General features: G+C 34.9%; 4 protein-coding genes and 4 pseudogenes across 8 annotated transcripts, besides 3 other annotated features; 3 read left to right on the forward strand and 5 right to left on the reverse strand.

Moving 5' to 3' along the window:
• Positions 1-6,852: part of a mobile genetic element that runs on past the window's edge.
• TVAGG3_0800650 lies at positions 948-2,182 on the reverse strand (annotated as a pseudogene). The gene has a single exon. A coding segment is annotated over exon 1 (1,235 nt).
• TVAGG3_0800660 (protein of unknown function, DUF4106 family) lies at positions 4,791-5,739 on the reverse strand (the record flags this gene model as incomplete). Its single annotated transcript, XM_051247323.1, has 1 exon — positions 4,791-5,739. A coding segment is annotated over one exon (949 nt), but the record flags the coding sequence as incomplete, so codon positions are not given.
• A 758-nt stretch (positions 6,853-7,610) lies between the features above and the next one.
• On the reverse strand, positions 7,611-8,630 carry TVAGG3_0800670 (annotated as a pseudogene). Its single transcript has one exon. A coding segment is annotated over exon 1 (1,020 nt).
• A 3,427-nt stretch (positions 8,631-12,057) lies between these two features.
• Positions 12,058-17,617: a mobile genetic element.
• On the reverse strand, positions 13,440-13,760 carry TVAGG3_0800690 (uncharacterized protein; the record flags this gene model as incomplete). The annotated part of the gene is made up of 1 exon (XM_051247324.1): positions 13,440-13,760. The coding sequence occupies one exon, from the start codon at positions 13,758-13,760 to the stop codon at positions 13,440-13,442; it is 321 nt and encodes a 106-aa protein (XP_051082799.1).
• Positions 14,014-14,208, forward strand: TVAGG3_0800700 (uncharacterized protein; the record flags this gene model as incomplete). The annotated part of the gene is made up of 1 exon (XM_051247325.1): positions 14,014-14,208. The coding sequence occupies one exon, from the start codon at positions 14,014-14,016 to the stop codon at positions 14,206-14,208; it is 195 nt and encodes a 64-aa protein (XP_051082800.1).
• Positions 14,371-14,993, forward strand: TVAGG3_0800710 (protein of unknown function, DUF4106 family; the record flags this gene model as incomplete). Its single annotated transcript, XM_051247326.1, has 1 exon — positions 14,371-14,993. A coding segment is annotated over one exon (623 nt), but the record flags the coding sequence as incomplete, so codon positions are not given.
• TVAGG3_0800720 lies at positions 15,742-16,259 on the forward strand (annotated as a pseudogene). The gene has a single exon. A coding segment is annotated over exon 1 (518 nt).
• Positions 16,523-17,292, reverse strand: TVAGG3_0800730 (annotated as a pseudogene). Its single transcript has one exon. A coding segment is annotated over exon 1 (770 nt).
• Positions 17,618-19,257: 1,640 nt separating the features above from the next.
• Positions 19,258-19,635: part of a mobile genetic element that runs on past the window's edge.

A 19,635-nucleotide genomic window follows, 5' to 3' on the forward strand; every position in this document is an offset into this window, starting at 1 on the left:
AAAATTAAAATTTTTATCTTTTAGGAAATGTCTAGCGATTTCGCTATCTATATTCGAGACAAGCTTTTCGACAGCAAAACATCTGTCGACCATAAAATCTTACATAGTGTAAACAAGAAAGGTGAATTTGTTCTAAAGTTCTGTTTCTGGGAATATGACAAGAACCATAAAACCTTAAGCAGAGAAGTCTTAAAATTTGTCAATGACAGACTTGTTGACAGAGATGACGCCTCTTGGAGAGATGAAGTCCAACAAAACTTCTTAGAATGCAAAGAAGACACATGCGCTGTTCTTGAAAATGAAATAGAAAACAGAATAGAAGAGCTATTAAAGGACAAAGCACTTTTACAAAAATATGGTTCTGAGAAGTTTGACATAACTCCACCAGAGAAGAAGAAGAGAGAAAGAAAGAAAAGAAAGTAGAAGAAGAGAAGAAAGAACCAGAGCCAGAGAAGGGGAGATATGACATGTAAAAATAAAATTTTATTTTTAGAACATTTCTGGGTCAATGTCAATGTTCTCTTCCTCTTTAGGAGCAAACACTGGCTTAGACTCTAAAATCTTTTTACCCAATTTACCTTGAACTTCTACAACTCTTAGACTCATAATATTCATAGTCGTCTGCTTTCTTTGGTTCATAAGGTATAACAAGTTTGTATGCTTTGCCTTCTTTAAGGTTTGAAACCTTCTGTCAAAACTTTCTTTGACTGTTAACAAACCTTCTATGTCTAAGTCTTCAAATTTCGCACCATTTTTAGTCACAATAGCAAACTTAACTGGTTCGATGTTCCAAACTTTGTCAAATGTAGACTTTTCAAAATGGTAGAAGTAAACATTCAAATATGTGAATGGGTCTAGTTCTTCTTTAAGTCCTGACATGTACTTGTTGACTGAGATGAATTTCGTCATCTTTTCTATCGGATAAAAAAAATATTTTTTTTTAAAATTTACTCAGAAAAATTTTTCTTTGTATATACACCATTCTGTACGTCTAAAAGACTTTTGACATTTGCCAAGAATGTTCGTTTAGACGCTGTCATATAACCATACTCTTGACAATACTGTTTATACGAATCGTACAATGACCTTTCATCTAAACACTCAAAGTCAGTTTCATCTATGAACAGTTCATATACACTCTTGTTTGCTTCTAACAATGTTTGTCTCTCTTCGGTATGTGGAATTTGTCTTGGATTGAACTTTGAAATATCTAATGTCATGAAATATGAGAACAAGTGGTTGTAAAAGTTAGGTGTCAAAGTTTCTGCTAAGTCGTCAAAATATTCTGTATCTTGCATATGAGCTTCTGACGTTCTGACAACTACATATCTTCTGTCAGAACTTTCTAACTTCATCGGAACGGCGTTGTTTGAAACCATGATGAAATTTGCAACATTTTCACAAACTCTTTGGTCTTTATATTTTCTTTCAACAACTCCAACTTTGTCTGTTATAAGACTCTTCAAAGCATCTGAGTTCAAAACTTTTGTTGTATCTATACTTTGAAGTTCGTTACATACTATAAGTTTCATATTCTCTATTGAAGAGTTAAATTTACCGCAGATGTTTTCTAAGTTTGTCATATTCGGGTTCGAATAGCCCTCTAACAGTTTGCATAAGATATCTGTAAAGAAAGTGTTCTTACCTGTTCCTTGTTTTCCAATTACAATGAGAGCAGTTTCATTTTTAGCACTTGGATGTTGTAAGATGTTTGCAAACCAACATAAGATATACTCATAGACTCTTTCGTTTCCATTGCATATAATTTCTTTGACATGGTCTAACCAAGCTTCTATAACATTTTCTTTCCATTCTACTTGTTCGTATTTATATCCAGTGAAGATAGAATAGAAGTTTGGAGAGGTGTATAGAACTTTATACCACGAACTGAAAAATCTTCTAACTTTGACAATAAGATATCCCAAGCATCTAACATCTTCATACCAACTTGTACGACTTTTATTTTCTTAAGTTTCTGTTTACATTCTTGTTCTGAAACTATTGTCGCTCTTGGTTTGTTAAAGACTACATCCCATTCTTTCATGACATAACATTCTGGGGCAGAGTCGACATAAATGACTAAACGTTTCAAATTCTCGACTGCTTTGTTATAGTCTCTAAATGGACACATATTTCTGAAGGCTTGGAAGTCATAAAAATCTGAAACGTCTATTCTGTACATTTTTATAAAAATAAAAAAAAATATTTATTTTATTTGTTGTTCTTGAGCTTTGTTGCATTTGTTCCATTTGTTGCATTTGTTGTTCTTGAGCTATTTGTTGTTGAAGTTGTTCTTGTAGTACAATACTTTCACCAGTTGCATCTTCCAATTCGAAACTTTCTGCCGTCATTGACAAATACATAGGACATAAAAGTTTTACAGGAACAAAGTTTGCGTCAACTAAGGTTAAGTTTATGTTTGCTAAAGTGTTTGAGTTTACTAAAGCTGAAAACTCTGCATTCGAATGAACAATAGGCAAACCAGCAGAGAAAGTGTTGTTTATACGCATGAGTATCTTTTGGTCATAGTAGTTTCTGTCGACATTCGAATAGCACTTTGAACCTAAGTTTGAAACAATATATAAAATAGGTGTACTTAAAGTCAATGGAACAGACATTCCTTGTATGACACCTTTTCCTGTTATAGGAAACTGTTGGTAGTAAAAACCAGATATAAGTTTTGTATTATAGCTCATATCGTTTATACTAAACTCAGTCGGACATCCAAACATAATGAAACCTGCTCTAGTTGCAGCACATGTTACATCCGTCCTTAAAGTATTAAATAAGTCAACAAAACCTGTTGGTGGTATATCTGAGTAAGTATCTTCAAAGGAGTATTTTTTACCATTCACAACAACAAAGTCTTCTGGTGTCAAAAGAGCAAAACAGGCTTTAGTCGTCATCGTGTTTAAGGTCAGTTTACAATATCGTCCTTGAGGACTTTGTAAGTTTGTTGTTATAGAATTATATGACTCAGGGTTTTTAGTCGTAATAGTATAAACCACTATGTCTTCTGCCATTTACATATATTTAAAAGTTTTTCTGAAAGTGGAGAAGAACTTCATCTAAACTTTCACATGGCGTTTCTTGAAGTTCTCTGTCTAAGAAGTTCAAATATTTTGTAAAGACATAGAACTTTCCTTTGTCTACACGAACAAACAAAACAGGGTCTTTCATATCGTTCAAAAGTGTGTAAAGTCCTTTACATGAAATAAAGTCTATATTGTTTTTCTTCAAACATCTTTCAAGAAGTTTTGACATTTTTACTTAGCAACTAAATTTTAATGAAATGTTGTGGTCGTCAAATATTTTTATGACGTCTGGGAAACTATATTTTAAGTTCAACGTTTCACCTCCTTTCATAACGTATATCTTGTCAATGACATTATATGAAACACCACAGCAAGCAATGTCGGGTTCTATTTCTTTGATGTTTATATCGTCTGCCTCTGTCAAAAGTTTCAATAGTTCTTTCAAAACTTCATGAGGTGCGATGACATATGAGTTCACTTTTACAGGGTTGTGTTCGACCAAGTTTAACATTAGACCAAAGCTGACAAATCTTCTCCTGAGTTTTAAGTTTGTCTTTAAGTTGTTGGTAGTCATTTCGAATATCTGCAACAGAACTTAAGTCTCTGCTAACTTCAGGGTATGTTGGTTCTTTTACAGGAACTATTGTTATACCATCTTCGTCTTCGTATGGTTTCCCCACTTCAACATCTCTGTCTTTGACATTGACAACAACACTTTGACTGTTTGTTTGAGTTGGTGAATTTAACTTCACATCTGCCATCGCCATTAAACCTTTTGAAACACTTACGCTTCTATTTTTCGGAAATGACATTTTACTTAGAATAAAAAGATGGACGTATTTGAGTATCTCTTCGAATTGAAGCAAAACAAAGTTTACACACACAAACAATACAAGTTCATTGACAGAATAGTTCTTTTACAAACAATGGAAAATGTTATAGAATAGCAGTCTTTGCTGAACCAAAATATTTTCATAAAGCAAAGAAAGTTGGTATAACCGAGATGGTGAAAGTTCTTGAAGCAGACAAAAATATAACAACAAAACTGACCGATATTTCTAAAGGTAAGTTTATAATACAATATTATATCAAAACTGGCGTACTGTCAATATTTGACGGAGAGAAGTCAGTTCAAGAACAACTTACTGACCTGCTGCCAAAATCTGCTCGATGGAAGCTGTCGTTATACCAATCTGAGGAGCCCCAGCAGGTTTCATCGAACGAATTTCAAAAGAGCATCTTCCGTGAAAAGTGCTATTGGTTTTGTAAACTTCTTTGCTTTTAATTCATCTGGACCGTCTCTGTCACCAGTATATTGTATTTGAACTGTACCAACAGTTGAAATACCACCCATAAAGTCTTCTGAGTCAGCAAATGGAATGCCAAGCCAAAAGTTTGAACGGTCTCCATTTGTATATTGAGTGTTTTGACCTCCTGTATGAGTCCATACTTTCACATATGGCATAATAGAACTTTGCATTTCAGGGTTAATGGTTGTTGTGAAGTTGTTGTTAAAGTTCATAGCATCTAATGTCAAGTTGTATGACCTCATATCCTCAACTGTAGAATATTCTTCTCTTGGATAATATTTGCCATCTATGTTTATATGATATTTAATACCAGGGTTGTAGAAACAAGAATAGTCATTTATAGTTCGTCTGAACAGTACAAACATAGTATCTGCATGTTTCATTGCAGTTGTTAAAGCAATATCTGTTCTTGCACCTGGGTCAGCACTTTGGTTTCCAACTTCACCTGCAAAGTCTTTGACAGATATTTGGTGTATAGGGAACATAAGTGGAACTGCAATATATTTGGCAGCTAAAGCATTTGAAATATCTGGGTCCAACATATAGACTGCAAGTCTGCTTTCTATTCTCTTGCATTCAAACTTTTCGCATGTGAACTTAACTGGGTCCCAAGCAGTTCCAGCAGCATTGAAGTAGTAGTTTACTTCAGTGTTGAGGTTTGAGAAACCAAAGTCTAAGTCAACTTTGTCTTTGCAAAAGTCACAGAACTTGGCTCCACCAGTTCCAGCTACAGTAAGAGTGAATGGGTCTTGTGTTGGTGCAATGACTAAGTTATTTTTGCTTGGAGTAAGTTCGATAGAAATTTTTCCTGCCCAGTTTGGCAAGTATCTTAAAAACCTGAAGATGAGGAAAGATGACAAAGGAACTCTAAGTTTCAGTTTTACTTTGGTTACTGCTGCTGCAGTTTGTCCAGAAAGGTCAACATAAACTCCTGGAACGTTAGGGTCAAGTCTTCTTATTTTCTCAATAGTTGCATACTGGTCTGTTTGTTCTCTAGCTTGTGGTTGTACTGAGTTTCTCAAAGCGAACCATTCATAGTTTGCCCATGTTACTGTTTGAACTAAGTCAGAGTTAGAATATATCTTATATCCCATGAAAACTTCTGGAGCATATTGGTATCCGACATAGAAAATTCCATTGCAACCTTTCTTGTCAGACAACTTGGCAGAAGGTTTTATTTCAATGTCTTGTTCCACGTATAAGAAAGAGTTGTCAATAGAAATTATATGAAACCTGTCGCAAGCAATATCTACTGTTGTTGAAGAACCTTCTCCAAACTCACCTACGTTTCCATAAGAAACAGCAGTTGTATATTCGTAAGTTCCAGGAACTATTTCTGACCTTCTAATGGCATTGTCGCATTCGTTATACCATTCGGAAACATTTCCATTCATGGCATCCAAAACTGTTGGCGTTATATTCTGAGCGGCGTACATTTCATATGGGTAAAAATATAGAATAGTTGGATTTATATGTCATAATAGAACCCACGTGGACCAAGCTTTACTTTCTTCCTGACTGAGTTTTTAACTCTTCTTTTTCCTTCATTGCCACTACTTTCACTAGATGAAGTTACTTCTTCACTACTTTCACTTTGTTCTACTCTTCTTCTTTGGTGTCGCTTTGGTAACTTGCCCTCTGCTTCAAGTTGTTGCATCTTTGCCTCATGTTCACCTAGTATGTTGTAAATTTCCCATGTCCTTTTTGCCTTTGGGCTCTGGTCGCCCATCTCAGGTAACCTATATCCTAGAAAGAGTTTGTCATAGTTTGTATTTGAGTCTTCGCTTATTGTTTGCATGACTCTTTCCTGAGTTTCCGGTTCAAGCTCTTCAAACAGTGCCTGTCCATATGGAATATGCTCGTTTCCAAATATATGTTTTTGTAGCCATTCTGGTTTTCTTTCCATGTTACCAACTATATCTTTTGTGAATGGGAAAGCTTTTACCCAATCTTTCAGTCTTGCGTCGTTTATTTCTGTAGTTGGTTTTATTTTGTCAAGGAACATGTTTTTCAATACTAACATTTCATTTGGTACTGTCCATTTGAGTTTTCTTAAATATTCATCCCTTCTCAGTTCATTGTCTGCAAAGTAAGTTTTTATGACATTTTGCAAACTTTCGTTTGCAAGGTCATGTACAATAGGTTCTCTTCCTTCTCTCCCTAACTTTCTTTCTAAACTCTTCACCAAATATACCATCTCTATGGTTCTGTGTAGTTCTTTGAGATAAATGTTCTAGAACGTCAGGTGTTATATTTCCATCAGCCATGTTCATTTCATACTGGTCCAAAATATCTGCATGTTTCATATCTTTCAATGGCATTAAAGCCGCGCTTAAAATACCAGCTATATCTCGTTCACCATTGACTTCCATTGCGTCTACAACTTCTTGGAATTGTGGTTGTAAGTTTATGAACCACCTATCCGGGTTAGCTTTATGACCCCATCTCATTGTAGTTCCATCGTCTGCAGAAACAAAAGTAGGTTTGTTTCCATCTTGGTTAGGTTCTGAATGAACTTTAAACAATGTTTCATTTCTATATGTTTTCTTGAAATTTAACCTTTTATTTTCACCGAGTTCATCCGAAGATTGAACGTTAAATGCTCGTAAGTAAAAAGGGTTGTTGTATTTGTGTACATTTTCTTTCAGTACTTCCATTCTATGCTGAATATTTTCATCTGGTGTTGGAGTCTTTTGTATGTCGGCAAACATTTTTCGATATTCTTCTACTATGTCAGCCGAATTTTTTTTAGACTCTTGGAAATATTCCATATTCTCCGCATACACTTGTTGAGGGTCAAGATTTTTCGGCTGTTCCAAATCTTCATCTAGTTCTGTGAAGTTAGTTTCCAAAGGAGTGACTTGTTCGTTTCCTTCAGGCTCTTCTAGCTGTTGTTGCTGAACTATTTCTTCCATGTCTGGTTGTATCTGAACTAGTTCTTCCTGTGGAGTTTCTTGTACCTCATCTGCTGGCATTTCATATATTCCGAGACCGTTTTTCAACAAGTTCCCTTTCTAAGTCATCCGGACTCATAAACCTTTCTTCTTTCGTTCCGTCTCTATTTTTTACGCGTTTCATGAAGAGAGTTAAATTGTCATTTAGCTCTGACATCAAATATCTCGGAGTAAATTCGTTCATGTCATTTGGATGATATGCTATTAAATCATATCCCTTAGCGAGCTTGTATTTTCCAGGTTTGAGATTATATCCCCTTTGGTGCAGAGCCATAAAGCTAAATAGGTTCGGGTCAGTATTTCCATCCTTGAACTTTCTAATAGCTTCTTTATATCTGTCACTAAAGTCAATAGTATCTGGGTAACCATAGTCTTCTTTAAGCATTTTTAAGAATTCTTGGTTTCCTTGTTCTCTACTTCTTTTATGTCCTTGCTCTGTTTGTGGTTGTTGTTGTGCAGGGTTTTGAACTGTTGGTTGCTGTGCTGGTTGTTGTGTTGGTTGTTGTGTTGGTTGTTGTGCAGGGTTTTGAACTGTTGGTTGTTGTGTTGGTTTTGGTGCATGCCTGTGTCTATGTCCATGTGACGATGTAAATGTGTTAGGTAGTCCTGGTGCAGGTGCTTCTCTTGGAGGGTTTGGTGGTATATAAGTTCCACCAGCTGGCACATATGTTCCATCTGCAGCGTAATGTCCTACCTGACTTTTCGTTTTTAAGAAAGCATTTACTAGGTCTGTTTTGGTCTGTTGTAACTCTTTTTCTTGACTTTTCACAACAGTTGCTCTAACGGCGTCATAGGCACTTTGAACTGCCTGTCTCGTTGCTGCATCTGTTATTTTCGTCATATTTTGTGCTACTTCTTTTAACTCTTTGTCGAAACCTTCAGACTTCAGTTTCTTTCCAGATGAGAAGTCGTTCACTTGTTTCACCTTACTATGAAGAGCTTCGAAGGCGTTCTTAAAGTCAGCATTTGTTAAAGCTTCATTTGAACTGTCTTCATCCGCTTGTATTTTTGTCCTTATTGACCCTATGAGTTGGGCTGCTTTAGCGTTGGCTTGGGCATCTAACCAGTCATTGTTAGCTTTTATATATTCTGCGCTTTTCATTGCCTTTTGCATAGCTGCGTCGTTATTTTTACTTTCTTGTGCTAAGTTTTCATACTGTACGGTTTGGTTTTGCAACTGTAAAAGTTTTTCTGCCTTTACATTTGCTTCAACTTCTTTTTATACTCATCGCTATCCATATATGTCTTCAGGGCTTTTTGTTTTATCTCTTCATCTTTCAGTATTTATATTGAGTAGTATGGTTTTTCAAATTTATGACATCTTGTTCCATTTTTGCTACTTCTGCTGCTTTTTCTGACACTTTTTTCGCATATTGCTCTGTACTTAGTTCTTTCAGTTGTTCTTCTTTCTTCTTTTTCTCTACGTTTAACTCATTGAGTTTCTTTGTGTGTCTGTCATATTCTAGTTTCTTTTCGTTTTCACTTATTTGCTTCTGTATGTCTATGTTTGACTTTTTGACATCTGTTATTTGATTTTTGAGTTGGAACTCAAATTCATTTGACTTTGAGGGTATAGGCTGTTCCGTCTGCAGCTCCACCATAACCTGCCATTTTCGCTAAAAGTGCCGCTCTTAAACCTCCACTCTGTGCACCAATGACTCGTCGTTTAAGAGCATAGGGTTGCTTGACAGTTGCCAACATAGTGGGGTCATTCAGCATTTGTTGTTGCAACTGTTGTTGTGGTGTCAGTTTTACTATTGGATGTTTCAATGCTCTCTTCCTCTTACGTATATTCTTACGTAGCTTACGTGGCATTTTAAGTGAAGTTAAAAAGCGGTTTTATACTAAACATCTTCGGGGCTAGAGGGCGCAACGCGCCTGGAAGCCCCACTACCTTTTTTTTTTAGATTTTGTAAAAAATCAAGAAAGAAAAAATTTAACGTGCTTTATTTTCCCGCTGTCAGGGAGGGAATTAGAGGGTGGGAGATATATAGATAGACTATAAATCTCTCACCCTTTAATTCCCTCAAGAAAGTTCAAAAACTTGGGTGCAATCAGTTCTGATTGCACCCAAGTTTTTGAATTTTGTATAAGGAATTGTTGGCTATGATGTACTGATCATGAATCAGTACATCATAGCCAACAATTCTACCTTTTAACCAAAGATTAATTGATTCGTATGTAAAATATTAAGCTAAATTTCTCTTTCTTTTAGTACACATTCTTCCATTTCGTGTACATGTATCATATATTAAGTACTAGTTATCTATTCTATATCCTTTATCCCAATTTAGATACTCAAAGATAATTCTTTTTCAGAAGAAAAAAAATATTTTCTATTAAACCGTTATTTTTTCAATGTGAGTTTTCAATTTTATTTTTCCTTTTTGCTGCTCAATGCAACATCCTCCACCCGATCCTCCATGCGAGGTTGATCAAGCCATAGGATATTTAGAATATTCTCGTTTTTTATAGCTGCAGAGCTGCATGGTAACATAAGATTTGTCAAAGACCCACAATGTTGTAACGAAAAACGATAAAACTCTTTACAGTAAAGTGACACTTTACATGGCAAAAATAGAGCCTTACTTTTGAGATACTTGGGATGAAACTGAATCTTATGAGGCGGTGATCTTGAATCACTACCCTCAAAGGTTCAGTTTCATATAAAATTTGTTGCAATTTGTTATTCTTTTGCAATTATTTCTTATAAGATTTTACATCTTTTAGCGGGGAATGTTTGTTATCATGTATATATTATAAATATCTACACGATAACGAACATTCTCGCTAAATTGCTGAAAACTTTGAGGAAATGTCGAACAATTTCCTCAAAGTTTCTCAGATTTATATAGATCACTAGAGTTCCCTAGGCACTGATTCTGGTTCAGTACCTAGGAGGCTCTAGTTTTCTAACGAACTGATAAAATGTTTTTAAATTTTTGGATATTGCTACCTGTGAAGCACTGACTTCAAGTCAGTACCTCACAGGTAGCAATTACATTGAAAGATGGGAGAAACTTTGTCCGAATGTTAAACTATTCGGACAAAGTTTCTCCCATTTGTAGTGGAGATGGAAGGCTTTGAGGTATATTATATTAATGTATACCCAAAGCCTTCCATCTCCACTTGAAAGTTCCAAAACTTTGGGTTAATAGTTTGCATTAACCCAAAGTTTTGGAACTTTCTAGAAGGAATTGCAGGGTAAGAGGTACATATTCATACTATGTACCTCTTACCCTCCAATTCCTTCCTTAACATAAACAAATTTGGAGTTAATTGTTTGCAATTAACTCCGGTTTGTTGACCTCCAAATGAAAATGAAAGGGTAAGAGGTATATAGTGACCCTATATGCCTCTTACCCTTTCATTTCTTCAATTAATTATGGGAGAAACTTTGGCCGAATGTTAAATTATTCGACCAAAGTTTCTCCATTTTTTGAAGGGATTGGAGGCTATGAGATACTGATGCAATGTCAGTACCTCATGGCCTCCAATTCCATCCTGAAACTGATCAAAGTGGACCTTACATGCATTTGAAATTTGCCATGTAAAGTCCACTTTTTGAGAGAGAGGATTTGACTGCGTCAAATCCTCTTTTTCGTTTACGAGACAAAAACTATCAATTGGAACAGGAGTATTAATCTACCACCGATGCGAATACGAAGGCTGCCCAGCAGGCTTTAAATTTATTAAAAATTTCGACAATTACATTTTTAAATCTGCAAACTTAACTCATATTCAGTCAGGACCACCACCACAACATAAAAATACACCTACAAGTGGTACTTACCGTGCTTGGATTAAAAAATTTCTCATGAATCACGGAAGTCCACTTAATGCAACACAAGAAGTCAACAAAACGCTTGAAATACCTAAAGATCATACTTGTATTCACATGACTATGAAACAAACTGCAATCAATCAATTGAAATATTATTTACAACAAAAAGATCTTATGAGATCTTTACCAGACATATCTTTAAATCAATTTCAATATTTACAAAACTATGTTAATCAATGGGAAGATCAACATGATGACCTTATTTATTTTGAAATTCAAGGTGAAGATACTGATTTTCCAGACAAATTGGTTTTTATTTACTCTGATAATGATATGATCTCTCAAATTCATGAAAAACCACCAATTTATCACTTAGACTCTACGTTTAAATTAATTATTCATGGATTTCCTTTTTATGTATTAGCTACCAAATTTGCTAATACTCATTCTATCCCTTTGTGTTATTTTATAATATATCCAGATAATAGTGAAAATATTTCTTTTTGCTTAAGTAAATATTTTGAAACAACTCACACAGAACCTGAATTTATCATGTCTGACTGTGCACTAAACATTTTCAACGGGATTAGGAATTCATTTCCGGAGTGCAATATCTTTTGGTGCGCGCTACATGTAATACGCGCACTTAAAAAGAATCTCTCAAAGATAAATGATGAAGAGATTAGATCAGAAGTCGAAAAATTTATGAACATTTTATGTTATTATCGTGATTGCACAGAAGAAGATGCTGCAAAAATGTATAAAGAGCACATTATTGATAAAATTCAAGATCAATTGGAATTTAATCAATACTTTACACGTCAGTGGGACATTCATAAACAACAGTGGATAGCCGCTGCCAGACCAAATGAATTAACCGTTGTGAATAACGTTTCTGAATCTTTATTTAAAAAGATAAAATATCACGATTTTGGCTGCGTTAAAAATCAAAGAATAGTTAGTATACATATCATGTGTACTGTGGCACTGCGTTCCACCTTACCCATTATATGTGAATTTGACACTTTACGAAACCGTTAACGTATATTTTACAACACAAACGACAACACTAACTTAACCTTAAATATTTACAAAGCCGCCAACCACTTCACCTCACTACTGTAAAGAATAAACGTTCTCACTTACAAAAGTATTGCAACTCTTCCCATTGCTGTGCTTCACATAACAGCTCATAATCTTCTGACTCACTTTCTTCTTCATATAGGTCAAAATCACTGTCAAAATAAATGTTAGTAAGTTTTGACAAAGCTAATGAAACACGTTTACCGTTTGTATCGTATGCTTGTATAAACTTTCCATTCTTCATTCCTTCATAAACGCTCAAACTAACTTTACCCTTTCTCCCTCGTATCTGATAGAATGTATTTTCACGAGGAACGAAGAACAAATTCTTGAACTCATGACCGTTGTAGTTTGTTATCTCAATAGTTTTCGTCATTTATAAAAAAATAAAATAAAAAAAAATAAACTTAAAAATAAATGATATCACCACCCTCACACGTATGAAAACATAGCACAAAAATAAATTTAGGTGAAGTGGTGAAATCTCACCTCTTTTTTCACCCTGTTGAATTCATTGCTTTATAACTCTCTTCCTTGGTTTCTTTTTAGTTGCTTTCTTTACGTCCGTCTCCAACTTGACTGTCTTTCTTCTTCGTCCGTAATGATACCAGTTACTTCCACCAGTCAATGGGTCAAATGGTCTTTCGTAAGGGTTTCCATACATTCCATAGGGACCATACGGAAGAACTACTGGTGGAAGTTGTGGAGAAGAAACATTTTCTTTAGTTCCATCGACTCTATTTAAATGCATTGTTTCACCTTTCATCTGGTCATTAAAGTCTTTTGCGTGTTTTGCAAACTCATCGTCCTTTCCTAAAGCATTTTCTGACTCAGTCGCAACCAAATTGGATGCTTTATTTATGAGCCCTATTTTATTTAATCTTAACTTCTTTGCAACCCAGCCTCCAATCTTCCCTTTATTTGCATCTAATGTCTTTGAAACCCTTCCTCCACTCATTTTATTTACTGCGTCATAAGCTCCAAGTGCTTTTGCTCCAAATGCTAATGCTTTTGTTCCCATTGCGCCTAAAGCTGCCCAAGCTACCATTTACACCATATTAAAATCATCTCTCTTCAATATTATCTCATAAAAGTTCTCGTTACTGGAGAAAGTCAATGAAACATAAGCGTTCTCACGGGCTTCGCCCTCACCGCTTTGCGGTCTATCTAACTTCTTTCTTATCTCATCTATTCGCTTCAAAATGTCTGAACAATTGCTAACATCTTCTACAACAGTTATTTCATCATGAATGACCTTCAAGAACAAGCTCATTTAATATGCTATTAAAATCATCTCAATAATGAGTCCATCCTTTCCGTCTTTGGGTAGCACAACATCTTTCATTGAAGAAGGTTCGACAAGTCTTATGTTAAACTTACTGACAAAGTTTGTTATACTATAATGCTTCGGCGGCGAATACATGTAGTTTGAAAGACATAATATAGATTCTTCAGCAAATTCACTTATACTGGATTTTATAACAATGTTCTCACGAGACCAAATACCACCAATTGACAATCTTGTAAGCAATCCTGCTGAACCTTCTACTGTAAACGTCGATGGTAACATTCCACGAAGGTCATCTATTGACATCGTTGAGTCACTGTATTTAAATATTTTCTTAAAGCAATCGTCATTATCTAACCATGCAATAGCTTTGAAGTTTTCATTCGAATATACATCTGCTTCATTAAATGTAAAACCTGACTTCTTTGCAGAGATGACTTTAAAATCTATTGAGTTTGTTTCAAAATTATATGCTATGGTAACTTCTGAAGGTAATGGATGCCCTTCCGCAGTCAGTTGTTCTCTCACTACCGTTTGAAACTTTGTATTAAAAACTTTCATGTCATCTCCTGTATCTAAGTTCACATACACAGCAACAGGAAAACTATCTTGCTTCTTTGTTTCATCATTATACCTCAAAACATTAAAGTTCTTCAATAATATTGTTCTTCCTGCTGGAATACTTCGAACCTGTCTGATTTCAATAGCTTTCTCACCTCCTACATACTCTACCCAGTGTCTTGGATATTCATAAGTATACTGACTTTCTTGAATTTTGGTTGGTTTCATCATAACATGTTCATAGTATATCTTTATACTCTTGTCAGTTAGACTCGGTGCTATGTTCTGAATATTTCTGACTTGCATTTTTAATGGAGATAAAATGAAGCATTTAATACATGACGTAGATGAAGACATGAATGAAACTACAGACAAACTTAACTCTTCTCTTATTCTTCCTTTCAGCAAAAATTATGAGTTCTGTTCAAATGGTGTTTATTTCTATTGTGGAAAGATGGGTTCAGGTAAGACATTTAACCTCATTCGTCATATACTCATAACAGAACGTTTAGGAAATGACTCATATTATGACCAAATCATTATATCAGCAACTTCAGACTCTATGGATTCAACAGCGAAAACATTTATGTCAAAAGTTCAAGCCTCTGTCGTTAAAGTTCCAGACAGTGAACTCATTGAATTTCTTCAACGTTACATTCGACGTAAGAGGAAATATTATGCCATCGTAGAGTTCATACAGTCAGGAATGCAAAAGACTTCAGAAGAGATGGAAAGAATTATTGACAAACACCACTTACGTCAATACTCAGGAGTTTACGATATGAAACGACTTACAAACTACATTCTGTCAAAACTTTCAAAATACCCCTTCAAAAAGTATCCTTCAAACACTCTGCTCGTTTGCGACGACTTCGCCGGAAAAGGTTTAGTGTCAAAACCAGACTCACCATTAGCTAACATCATTACTAAAGTCAGACATTACCATTTAACTGTAGCAATACTTATGCAAACATGGAGGTTTTTAGCTTTAAACATAAAACGTCTCATAACTGACTTCGTTATCTTCAAGGTTTCTCACGCTATGATATTGAACTCATTTGGAAACAGTCAGGTATAACATTACCTTTTGAAGAAATTTGGGAAGCATATAAGTCTCTCATCTCTCCTCGTTCATACCTTGAGATTCATATCATGACTAATACCATTAAAGTCAAAAATATTCCATGGGAACGACCAACATTGTTTTAAAGTTTAACCTTCAATTGACTGATGGTAAACAAATTCCATGCATCTCTGTCGCCATTTCTGTTAATATTTTTGCTGTCATTCATATCATCCGCTTCCCCATCCGTTAGCTTTTGAGGATATGCGTTAGAATAGCTGTTCTTAAATGAAGGCTTTTCACCTTTGAGAGCATAAACTCTATAACTTTCTGCATACTTTATGTTTGAACCTCCTGAGCCATCATTGACATAAATTTTTATAGGCTTCCACCCTTTGTTCATGTTCCTGCTTCTTCCCTTAGCTCTTTGTTCAGTAGTTCTACATCTTTATACACAGCACCTGTCTCATGAATTCAACAATATTTTCATTCGTTAGCTTTACATTCAAACCCTTGTCGAGTATATTGTTCATTTCATACATATAAAAGGTTTTTATTCTATATGAAATGAGAAGCAAATCCATCTTAGCTGGTGCCGTTAATGTTCCAATTGAACCAACATCAAATGTTGACTCACGAACGACAAACAATATTGTCATAAAGAACTATAGTTCAGAGTGTTTGAAAGAAAAAGAACCAGAACTTAAGTCGGTGAATTTAAACACAGCTTCAAACACTAACGCTACATCAGATGTTAAGTTAGAGTATCCCCACTGGACCAAATTCTTTCAAGAGAAGCCAACGACAACCCTTACACAAATGTTCAAGCAAATCCTTCAGATAACGTAGACCATTACCTTCTTCAGTTATACCAAACTATCTTACTCAAAGACGATAAGAAGCTTTTGACAAATCTTATAAGCAAGAACCAAATAATTCTAACAAAGGAGGACCTTGAAAATGTTATCTCACGAATAACAGGGAAACAATGTGTCATTGACTATCTCGACCCTGAAATCGAATGCTGTGGTCAAACTCCACTATTCATGAAAATAGGTAACATCCGCATCATTGAAACACCAGGAACTACAGGAGTTGAGTTTAAGTATAAATATTCGAATGAATATACAAAACTTTCAACAGAATATAAACTTTGTTTGAAATATGTTTTAGTAAATTAAAGCAGTCAGGAGGGCTCTTTGAGCCCATTCTTGGCGCTTTGCGCTGTCAGTCAAAAATTTCAAGTTAGCAATTTGTAATATCTATCCAAAACTTCTTCAACACTATTGAACTCATCTTCATAATGCAAACCTAATCTTATTGACTTGGTGTAGTTTTCACTAACACAATATTTTTCTGTTCTCTTGACTGACATAACTAACTCATTTGTTTCATCAAACAGCAACAAACCAAAGTTCATGACCTAATACATAACATTCATACTTTATTTTTTAGCTCTGAGTTCTCTTGTAAGCCGTCGCATTTAATATTTTCTAAAAAGTCAACTTCAACAGTCATTCGCACTGGTGCCTTCAGTTCTACAGGCTCTCCTTGAAAGTCAACAAGTCTGAATTGCATGTTTTCAAATTATGAGGACTAATGCGAACCCATTTACCTAAATGAGTTGCTATGACAGGAACGTTTGGAATGAACATTGAATTGACTGCATAACAGAAAGACTTATATTCTACTGAACCTTTACTATTAACTCCTGAAATGCCTGTGACATTAGCTATTTTAGACTCAATGTACAAACAGTTGCCATAACATACGTATGGAAACAGATTCATCTCAATCGTTTTGTCAACACTTTTCAAAGGAAATGTCATATGGTATGCACCCAAAAGAAGTTGTACTCTATGACTCATTCGTGTTATCTTAAACTCCTTCGCATAACTGAACTTCAAAACTCCTGCAATAAGTTTAACATTCATTAGTTTTCTTCGTTATCCTTGTTTTGTAGTATTTATGAGAGCATTTAACACTCCAGCTAATGTTTCCATCTTATATTCTACATTATTGTGAAATCTTATTTCGTGCTTCTTTCCATCTATTTCAATCTCCATGAAATCTGTTTCATTGTTATGACAAAAGTTGCGATAGTATTGAAGTCAACAACTCTGAAGCAAGCGCTTCATTCTGAAGACCTAAGTTTGTTTGTAGCTTTACTGTCCCGTATTCGTTTGGGTCTGTACTTTGCAAATAGAACAACATTTTATTCTCATTAAATAATATGACTATTGCTGCATATGCGTATGAAACAAATGAAGCAAGAAGAGCACATGAACTAGTAAACGAAAACTCAACTTTAACCATTGAAGGCAATGATTTAGTCATTGACGATGGAAAAACTAAAAAAGTCATTGATTTTCGATACTTTTACACGTATGACCCATTCATTACAATAAGTAAAGTTCCCATCATAAATGATGGAACGGTGCAATATATAAATTCTACAGTAGATGCCTCATTAGTGAAAGTATTAAATGTTCTCTTTGAATTGTTAAAGAGCTTCGATTTGACGACAACATTAAATGCCTAAAGAATTTAGTCATGAATGAGAAACAAATTCTCGACGTTGCTGGTAGCAGTAATGATGTACACCTTATGACATTAGAATATTATAACGAACATAAAGATGAACTGAAAGGAGAGAAGGGTGACACTGGACCTCAAGGACCACAAGGAATACAAGGACCTCAAGGCGAAAACGGTTTGGATGGTGAAGATGGAAAGGATGGAAAAACTGCTAAATCATGGATATGGAACCTTATAAATACTGTTTAACAGCTGCTTCATATGGAGTTTTCAATACCAAATCGGAAAGATATGGGCGGTACTTGGTGAAGAAGTTTTAAATGACGTTAAAAATGCTTTGAACTTCATTTCAAATGGTTCGGATACTATTAAAACTTTATCTGGTTGGATGCAAGAAACAAGGAGTCAAATAGATACTGTAAGACGTATAGCAAAACAATGCACGTACGGGATTGGATACTTTACGAGAAGCACAAAATACACTAAAGGAAGCAAATGATATTCTTGGCTCAGTATCAGACATGCATGAAGATTGGCTTAAAGGTATTGACAAATCTTTAAAAAATCACAGTCAGTCTATTGCTGACTACAAGAAAAGTATAGATTTTTTACATAGTGCTATGGACGTACATGATGGAAGCATAAGGAACTTACTTAATGCTAACAATAACTTACCAGGAACTATTAAAGCATTTATAAAAGTCCTTTGTAAAACCTGGTGCTCTAACATTTAGGTCTTTGAGAGCAAGAGCATTGAAGTCAAGAGATGCAGAAACTCCAAACAGAAACTCCAGAAGGAACTGAAACAACAGAAACTCCAGAAGAACCACCAAAACCAACAGCTAATGAAATATTGTTCGAATAATTTCCAAGGTACTCTGTTCTCATTGCATACATTCAAGAAAATACTTTAAGAAAGCAGACTTGACTTTAGGAGATGATGAAAGTTCTGTATATCTTTCGTTCCAGTTTCAAATAGCAGAACTTTTGAGACAGATATGCTTAATGTATGACAACATCTCTGATTTCACAAGATATGATGACGACCATGACCCCGAACACGGTGGAAGAAGTTTTACAAACATCCATTAAGACAGGAAAGGTTTTAACTCAAAGTCTCATTATTGACACAAAGATGGCGAAGTGGACGTTCTTCAAGAGCTGAAGAAAATACTTCTTCGGGAGGTGGTGTAGGCATGAACTTGAAATAAATGAGATAGAAGAGAAATTAGCCGAAAAAGCAGATAAAAACCATGTTCATTATATAACTTCAGACGAACAGATTAATAACGGACTACATGGATATTTAACACAGGATGAACAATAAGCACTGAAGATGTTAATGAAAGAAGATATAAATACATTCGTGCTAAAGTTACGACATACCTGTACTGTACAGTATGGACACAGGTAAAGCACCAGAAGCATTTGGTTATAACGATGAAATTTATGCTTCTAGTTTCTTTGTTAACGGTGTATTAGTTGAACCAAGATTTACTTTGAGAGTTAAGGCAAAAATAACTTATGAAAATGCTATTAAAAGTAAAGCTGACAAAGATGAACTTGACGCAACGAACAAAGTTTTGAAATCTCATAAACACAATATCTCCGATATAAATTCACTTCAAACTTCTTTAGACAGAGAAAGGGACAGACTAGCCCATTGTCACTTTTTAATTTAGCAAATGAACGCTTATGGAGTGGAGTTTTTGGGTAAATCTGATTTGCTTATAAATGAAATAAAATCAAAAGAAACCATATTGGCATTATATTATGCAAAAATAAATGATCTTACTTAGTACTTTTAAAGTTAATTTCAGAAAAAATTTGACACAACAATGGTATCCGGCACATACAAGTGGTGTAAACACCAAAATATAAGTTGGTTTAAACATATATTGCTATATCTCATGATCTTACTTAGTACTTTTAAAGTTAATTTCAGAAAAAATTTGACACAATGGTATCCGGCACATACAAGTGGTGTAAACAACAAAATATAAGTTGGTTTAAACATAT

Source organism: Trichomonas vaginalis, chromosome VI (assembly GCF_026262505.1).
Source record: "Trichomonas vaginalis G3 chromosome VI, whole genome shotgun sequence".
In the NCBI taxonomy this organism is placed as follows: Eukaryota; Parabasalia; order Trichomonadida; family Trichomonadidae; genus Trichomonas; species Trichomonas vaginalis.